An 8,626-nucleotide genomic window follows, 5' to 3' on the forward strand; every position below is an offset into this window, starting at 1 on the left:
TTTGAATTGTCCTCTAGCTCATGCGCCGCTACGTGTCCTTTTATTTTTTCGGCAGTTACGATACCATGATATGACTTTATAATTTACAGTTTTATTTAACTTTGAATGGGCCTAAGCCCCAAAATAATAACTACTTTAGGATAAAGATAACGCAGATACATAGATGTTTCGATGATAAACGATAGCGATATGAGTATTTAGTGTTTTGGAAAGTAAATGCGCCAGGGAATTTCTTAGATTAGAAATTAACAGTACAAACTTAAAGATTGTCTTTATGAGATCAAAACCGTATTACATGTTATGGACATTTCTTTTCATTACTTTCTATCGTACATTAAAATAAATATAAGAAATAATAAAAACAAACATTGACAGTGAAGCGATATTTCATACACGGTTCTTACAAGAATTATTGTTATTTGAGACTTAGGAAAACGTATATACAGCAACGTTTCCATTCAGTGACGGTACGTCGGTGGACTGGACTGCCGAAGCGAAAGGGTTAATAGCGCTTCAACGCATAGACTGGTGTTTCGTATCTGATATACATTGTGATTATATTTGTGAAATAATATAAAATATTAATTTGACATTTTATAAAAACTGTTGAAGAGCCGGTTATAAATTTTTCGATAAATATTCACTTTTCATCACAGAATGTCAAATTAATATTTTACATTACTCCACAAATATATATAGTGAAAATGTTTACTTAAAAATAAATAATGAATGCGATGATCGTGCTTCTAATCTATGTTAGAGTTATCTCAGAGTATTCACGTTACCATTGTAAAAATTAAAAACCATATCTCAATATTTTTATTGTTTTATTGGCTATTAATTAAGGCTCGAAGAAATGATATATTTCGGAAACCCACCTGGTAAGTAGAAAGTCCACTTTTCCAATGATCATCTGGTAAATATGAAATATGAATAAATCTCTAATTACGTAAAGTTTGAAGATTGTACCAAATAGGTTTGTGCGTTTTTAAACACATCGGATTGCCTGCCTATTCGCTTTCTCAATACTATACACTTGCTTTCGACTGTTGCTAGATAATTTCGAGTTATACAAAAAAGGTGAAAGCATTGGTAATGAGTATCGTAAATTTTTCTTTTTAAATGAACTCTCCATCACTATATTGCCGTATTTTAACTGTTTTCAAGCAAGAGGCTAGAACAGTTTTTGAGTAACAGAATCATTCCAATAGTCGAAGAAGAGCTTTCAAAGAACTGGAAATATTCAGTTAAAGCGTTACTTGGGTGTATTTTGTGTATACAGTACACGCACTGCGTGGTGTGCGTTTTTACTAGTCACATTTATTATAAAATGTGATTATACTGTATAATATTATAAAATATTATACATTTGCAGAACTTTCGGACATGTACTTTTGCTGTGATACGGCGGTCGACAATAACGTAAAAGTTTATACGCCGAAAAATATCCCAATAGGACTATACCCATCGCAAAGGTATTTTGCAAAACGTCGCGTGGGGTTATTCACGTTTCTGAATACCTAGATCTTTTCTACGGCTTGTAAGAAGTAAGCTACCGCTAATGTATCGTTCGGATTGAGGATCACTGTGCGCCCCGCTGCATAGGTTGACCACTCTTCGTTGGTATAAGGAGGATTACTCACGTGCAGGGTATTTTTAACTGTCAAAATAAAAAAAAAAACAAAGTCGAAAACGCAATTCTTTTATTCTTGATTTTCGTCTTATCTCGGTGTCAAGAATCATCTCTTAAATTTTCGAAAACATGTAACCGGATACCCTGTATACAAAGGTTGGTATTATCTTTTTTCAGGGTCGGGCTTGCTAGCTAGGATCGAGCTAAGAATAATATTTTGTTTACAAGAATCATTTGTTATAGCACTAAGGACATTCTCAAGGAGAGAAAGTGTTAAGGGAATGCTTTTCGTTCTTATCGAATGTCAGCGAGATATGCATACCTAACACAAATATCAAGGCCTAAAATTCCGCAGTCTATTGAATAAGGAACAAGGAATAAAATTTTATCAACTATGTTATAACTACTCGATTTTTATTCCTTATGCGTTTTTATTTCCTTAGAAAAATCATCTAATCATCCTGTTACGTCGACCGACTCTCTACCTGAGCCGGACCTCACATCGCGGACGGATGGCAGCCAGATGCCCGCACATCCTTATCGCATACTCTTGAAAACACTCGCAGCCTGACTATAAATCTCAGAAAACTCTGGCGAAAGTCTTTCATCGCAAACAAGGACTTTTCCAAGAAAGCGTTTTCTAAGGTTTCTGGTTAACGTCTAGAAAACACGTGAACGCTAAGTGTTCACACGTGCGATGCCTCCTACTCCCAACTTTCCATCGAGGGTGGCTAATACCCTTCCTAGTCTATCGATAGTCTTACTAACCAATAGAAACAATTTCTATTACCCTCACTTCTCCAACCAAAAACTGTCATCAACAAATCAGATGATTCCGTGCGTTAGACACACCCTTCCTTAGCTCACCTCCGACACAGCATCGTCACGATCAAGTCAGTTCGTCTTCGTCCTCAAATCAGTCACTACGTCTACAACTATCGCTCAGTCCAACAAACTCACTGAGAAGCACCGTAAATTCGCAATCTAACATTCGAACCGATCAGTCGCAGTCGAAAACTCTCTGTACGGTCGCGTCCAAATTAATCACATTGTATAATATCTCACTCGAACACTCTAGTGGTAACCTCCGACACCATCTAAACCGATCTCTTATATACATTGTAAGTGATTCTGATATAAATATATATATTTATTCTACAATAGTAGAATAAGTTGCACTCATTGAATCATCCCGGTTATCCTAAACGAAACGCGGGGAGCGACCATTTCGCGGCGTCGATTAACCGAATCGTAGCGAGAATTTACGACTCTCGCTGACGCGTTTCCTCGCGACCGCGTCTCTCCGCGAACGGTCGCACCAATTGGTCCTTCGAGCCGGATCACGTGTCAGTGAAAAGGTGGACTTATCAGTGAACATACAGTGCCACGTGAATCCATCATAATTGGCGGAAGCGTTACCACTCCAGCGAGGCCAGGCGCATCACCTTCGAAGAGGTACAACCCGTTGGTCGAAGAACGCAACCACTCAACCTCCCGCCGCAGCGGGACAATCAGCAACATCGCAAGTACAACCATTTCAACTTCTCTACCATTGTGTCACCTTCGGGAAGGATCACCTTCCTCGCGAAGCGCACATCAACCACAGTCCGCTGCATAGTAACAAGCGATATCTTGCCGTCGGAACAACGTCGGTCTCATACCGCAACTCCAAGGTAAGCCCAATCAAAGTATCGAAATCAGCAATGGCGCCCAATCTAGAAGAGCGCACAAAACAGTTGATATTAAAACGAGAGGCGTTCAGAAAAGAATTAGAGGTAGCTCGCGCAATACTCGACAGTTATGAGGAAGGGGGCCCTATCCACACCATCCAACGTACTTTGAAAGAGTTAGAGATAGAATTCGCATCATTCAAAAAGAATCAGTGTGACCTAGACGATAGGGAAGAAGGCCCGACACAGCAAGATCGCGTGAATTTACAACGGACATTCTATACTATCTTCGGGGACGCGTCGGCCATCATTGACACCGCAACGAAACAATCAGAGCCGACGATCCGAGTTCCGACTTCGAACATTTCCTCTCCGGAACCCATCGAGTTGCCAAAAATTCAGTTACCCACGTTTTCGGGTGCTTACGAGGACTGGCCAGGTTTCGCGAATCAATTTCGTAACACGGTTCACGACAACCCACGAATCGACGACTGCAAACGTTTGACATATCTTCGATCCTGCTTAACGGGCGCCGCGGCGCTAACCATACCATCTTTGAATAACGTAGCAACCAATTATTCCGCCGCGTGGGCAATACTAGAGAAAAGGTATAACAGGCCAGAGAAGATCGTGCAGAGACACCTGCAAGAGATATTCAACACAGGCCTCGCATCGCGCACAGCACACCTAGACCTGCAATCCTACGCGACCAAACTAGAATGGCATTACAAGGCATTAGAGTCGCTCGGACATTTGACGGCAGACTCCGTGCTATTATATCTATGCACCTTTAGATTAGACCGGGATACCGATCTCATCTGGAAGGATAAAACACAACACACACCGTTCCCCACATTCACGGAATTCCTCAATTTCTTGAACGATCGGAGTCTACTCAGCGAACCCTCAAGGACGACGCGCCAGCCACGCGGGCAGGCGTTTGTCACATCACGATCGTCATCAATTTGTCCAATGTGTAGCGGACCGCACAAGATCTGGACTTGTAGAACCTTTAGAACGAAAACCATCGAAGAGCGCATCAGGGCCGCCGAAGAAATATCGGCATGCACCAACTGTCTGACGACAGGACATACACTCCCACAGTGTTCCGCCGGGTCCTGTCGCATTTGCGGACAACGTCATCACACCCTTCTTCATAGATCCGATGCTCAGACTACGGATCGAACCAATTCCAGCAACGAAGAGCCCGCAACGACACCGCCAGGCAAAGGCAGAAGTCCTTCGAAACACCCAACTAGTACATCACCGAATCAATCGTACCCTAGTCCAGTATCCGATATCCAACAACAAATCACACAATGACAACCACAGACCGACGCGACTCGGAAAACCGAATCACTGCTCATAGACTTTGTCACCACATTACCCAACGACCTGTTAATATCTGCACGCATCAACATTTTAAACGATAGAGCTCAACCAGTTCGCTGCCGAGCATTGTTAGATACCGGTGCTAGTATGAATTTTATTACCGAACGCCTTGCAAACTCTTTAGGACTTCCGCAACAGAAGTGTTCCATCTCAATCAAAGCCCTCGATGTTTTATCCACGACGTCAAATCGTTTTATTACAGCCACGATCACATCCACTAACGGAACCTACCAACGCACCTTAACATTTCTCATCATACCAACAATTTCGACATCCATTCCGGATCAACCAATAGACCGATCAACAATCCCAATACCCAAGAATATCCATCTTGCCGATCCAACATTTCATTTACCATCCCCAATCGATATTTTGCTGAGCTCAGGGCCCACCATTGCATCACTATGTGTCGGCCAAATCAACCTTAATCCGCCAACAGGCCCCGACCTCCGTTTACAAAAAACACACTTCGGGTGGGTCATCGGGGGGAGCCCGGTCTTCCCGTCAACGGCCAGGGCATTTCACACCTTCACAGCAGATCTTGAGACGGATCTTACTCGCTTTTGGGAACTCGACGAGGGACCACAAACAAAACACGTGTCAGAAGCGGATCGACAATGCGAGGAACACTTTCAAGCGCACGTCCAACGCACCAGCGAAGGGCGATACATCGTCGCACTCCCGTTTAACGACAAACTTTCCTCACTCGGATCAACTAAAACAATGGCGATGAAACGACTCGCCTCTCTTCAGCGCCAATTCCAACGCGATCAGAAATTCGAAGCAGCATATCGGGCGGTAATTCAGGAATACTTGGAATTAGGGCACATGACGACAATCGCATCACATCATCAATCAGCCGATGAACACTATCTGCCACATCACGGCGTAATCAAGGACTCGAGCACATCTACAAAGCTCCGCGTCGTGTTCGACGGATCCGCACCGAGCACCACCGGAGTTTCTTTGAACGACACCCTTCACACAGGACCGAAGTTACAAGAGGACTTATTCGATATTCTCTTGAGATTCCGCTCTCATCAGTATGTTCTCACGGGTGATATCGAGAAGATGTATCGACAATTTCTCGTACGCCCGGAAGATCGTAAGTATCAGAAAATTTTGTGGCGCAATTCGAACGGCGAAATCGAAACTTATCAACTCAACACCATCACGTTCGGCCTGTCGGCCGCACCCTACCTAGCTATCCGATGTCTCAAACAATTGGCAAACGATGAAGGACATCGATTTCCGCGAGCTTCGTCAGTCTTGCAGCGGGATTTCTACGTCGACGACGCCCTTACCGGGGCTGACACGATGAGCGAGGCGTTGTCAATCAGAACAGAACTCACCGAACTTCTCCAACTGGCCGGCCTGAAAATCAGAAAATGGGCATCCAACAACCGCGAACTACTCAACGGACTGTCGGACCACGACATAAACCAAAACCTACAATTGGGTGAGTCCCAACCATTAAAGACACTTGGAGTTTATTGGAGGTCCTCCGATGATTCAATCCTTTACTCAGTCGCCGCCATGGCCAATATTCCTCACGTTACCAAACGATCGATCAGCTCCGTAATCGCTAGGATTTACGATCCTTTAGGACTACTCGCGCCAGTAATTGTTCGAGCAAAAATATTACTACAGAGAGTCTGGGCACTGAAGGTCGATTGGGATGAATCACTTCCCGCAGATTTCCATTCCGAATGGAGCCGCTATTATTCCCAATTAGCGCTCCTGAACAATATCTCGTTCCAACGCAAGGCAATAATCGGATCCGCAAAAGAAATCGAAATGCATGGTTTCTGCGATGCAAGCGAGAAAGCATACGGAGCTTGCGTTTATCTACGAACCGTTAATCCTGACGGCCACGTGCAGGTCCAGCTTTTAGCTGCAAAATCAAGGGTAGCCCCGCTCAAGTCCCAAACCATTCCTCGGCTTGAATTGTGCGGAGCCCTTCTTCTTACGTCCCTGATGTCTACCATACAACAGGCTCTATCGCGCAATGTGTCTCGAGCCGTCTACTGGACCGACTCCACCATCGTCCTCCATTGGATAAGTACGTCTCCTCACACACTGAAAACGTTTGTGGCCAACCGAATCTCCGAAATCCAGACTAGAACTAGTTCGCACGATTGGTGCCATGTTCCGACCAACGACAATCCCGCGGATCTAATCTCGCGAGGACAAACGCCTGAAGAATTTCTACGCCCGACTATTTGGCAACACGGTCCTGAATGGCTCCAACTATCTGAAGAACACTGGCCGACATGTACACTGCCACCACTAACGGAGTTACCGGAACAAAAACGAGCAACCTGTATGTCCGCAACCCCCTCCGATCATGGATTTCTAGAAAGGTATTCATCTTGGCCTAAATTGATCCGGATCATCGCTCGCTGTCTCCGTTGGAAACATAAAAACAATCCGACTACACCCATCACGGCAACTGAATTAAATACAGCCCACAACAAGATCATCAAACTATTGCAAGGCATCTATTTTTCCGCAGAAATACGTGCGCTCCAGAAGGATCGAGACGCAACAATAAAGGGAAAGCTCACGCGACTCAACTCGTTCATAGATAAGGAAGGCATATTACGCGTAGGCGGCCGACTTAGTCATTCACTGATACCTTTTCCTCAAAAACATCCGATAATCTTGCCCAAGTCATATGTTACAGCACGCATTATCGATCATGCACACAACGTCCACATGCACGCAGGAACACAAGCTACGCTGTACGCCGTACGACGAAGATACTGGCCCATCGACGGTCGAAGTCAAGTTTGGCATACGATCAAGAGCTGCGTCCGTTGCTGCCGCGCTCATCCACCGCCGGTGGATTACATTATGGGTGATCTACCTGAGGCGAGAGTGACCGAGTCACGCCCATTCACGAACGTCGGCGTCGACTACTGCGGACCATTCCACATCAAGGAAAGGAGAGATCGCAACCGCCGCCAGGTCAAGGCATATGTTGCCATCTTTGTATGCTTAGCGGTTAAGGCGGTGCATATCGAACTCGTCGGCGATCTCACTAGCGAGGCCTTCATCGCCACACTCCGAAGGTTCATCGCTCGACGCGGGTTTTGCTCTACCATCCATTCGGACAACGGCACAAACTTTGTTGGGGCGAACAACGAATTACGTGAGCTTCACGAACTCCTACGATCGAACGATCATAATTCCAAGGTGGCCTCATTTCTGTCAGATAAGCACATTGAATGGCATTTTATTCCCCCTCATACCCCGCACTTCGGCGGACTCTGGGAAGCAGCGGTAAAGTCATTTAAACGTCATCTCAAACGCGTAATCGGCAACGAGTTACTCACCTTCGAACAATTCAACACCCTCATTATTGAGATCGAGGCAATCCTCAACTCACGACCGTTAACTCCGATATCCTCCGATCCGAACGATCTCCTAGTCCTCACTCCCGGCCATTTCCTCATCGGCGATTCACTAATGAGTTTACGGGAGCGAGATTTCAGAGACGTCCCTTCCAATCGGCTCTCCAGATGGCAACATCTTCAGCAGATCAGGCAACATTTTTGGAATCGCTGGCATAAGGAATATTTAAACGAATTGAGCAACCGCAGCAAATGGAACAAAGGTGGGCACAACATCCAGGAAGGCGCAATCGTCATCCTCAGAGAGGACAATGTGCCCTCTTTGCAGTGGCCTCTGGGACGAGTTATCAAGGTCCATCCAGGCGACGATGGTGTCATCCGAACGGCTACGATTCAAACGGCGAAAAACATCGTGGATCGAGGCATCAAAAGACTTGTCCCACTGCCAATCCATCCTGACTTCGAGGAATCCGGACAATCAGCAGTTGAGACGAGGGGGCATTAGGATCCCAACCAACGCCGCGACACCCAACGTTCATTACCTACCAAGGAACATCACTGGGAGAACTCGAGTC

The 8,626-nt window shown here is 45.2% G+C and overlaps 2 protein-coding genes across 2 annotated transcripts; both read left to right on the top strand.

Annotated features, from left to right (window-relative positions):
• The first annotated feature begins 3,336 nt into the window (after nt 1-3,336).
• On the top strand, nt 3,337-4,626 carry LOC132915962 (uncharacterized). Its single transcript, XM_060975725.1, has one exon. It carries the CDS (start codon nt 3,337-3,339, stop codon nt 4,624-4,626), a length of 1,290 nt encoding a protein of 429 aa, XP_060831708.1.
• A 156-nt stretch (nt 4,627-4,782) lies between these two features.
• LOC132915960 (uncharacterized) lies at nt 4,783-8,556 on the top strand. Its single transcript, XM_060975723.1, has one exon. It carries the CDS (start codon nt 4,783-4,785, stop codon nt 8,554-8,556), a length of 3,774 nt encoding a protein of 1,257 aa, XP_060831706.1.
• The last annotated feature ends 70 nt before the right edge of the window (nt 8,557-8,626 follow it).

The sequence above is a fragment of the Bombus pascuorum genome, unplaced genomic scaffold (assembly GCF_905332965.1).
Source record: "Bombus pascuorum unplaced genomic scaffold, iyBomPasc1.1, whole genome shotgun sequence".
Lineage (NCBI taxonomy): Eukaryota > Metazoa > Arthropoda > Insecta > Hymenoptera > Apidae > Bombus > Bombus pascuorum.

Bases quoted from the DNA above. Each gene is read 5' to 3' on its own strand.
- LOC132915962 (XM_060975725.1), top strand. From the start codon at position 3,337: ATGGCGCCCAATCTAGAAGAGCGCACAAAACAGTTGATATTAAAACGA.
- LOC132915960 (XM_060975723.1), top strand. From the start codon at position 4,783: ATGAATTTTATTACCGAACGCCTTGCAAACTCTTTAGGACTTCCGCAA.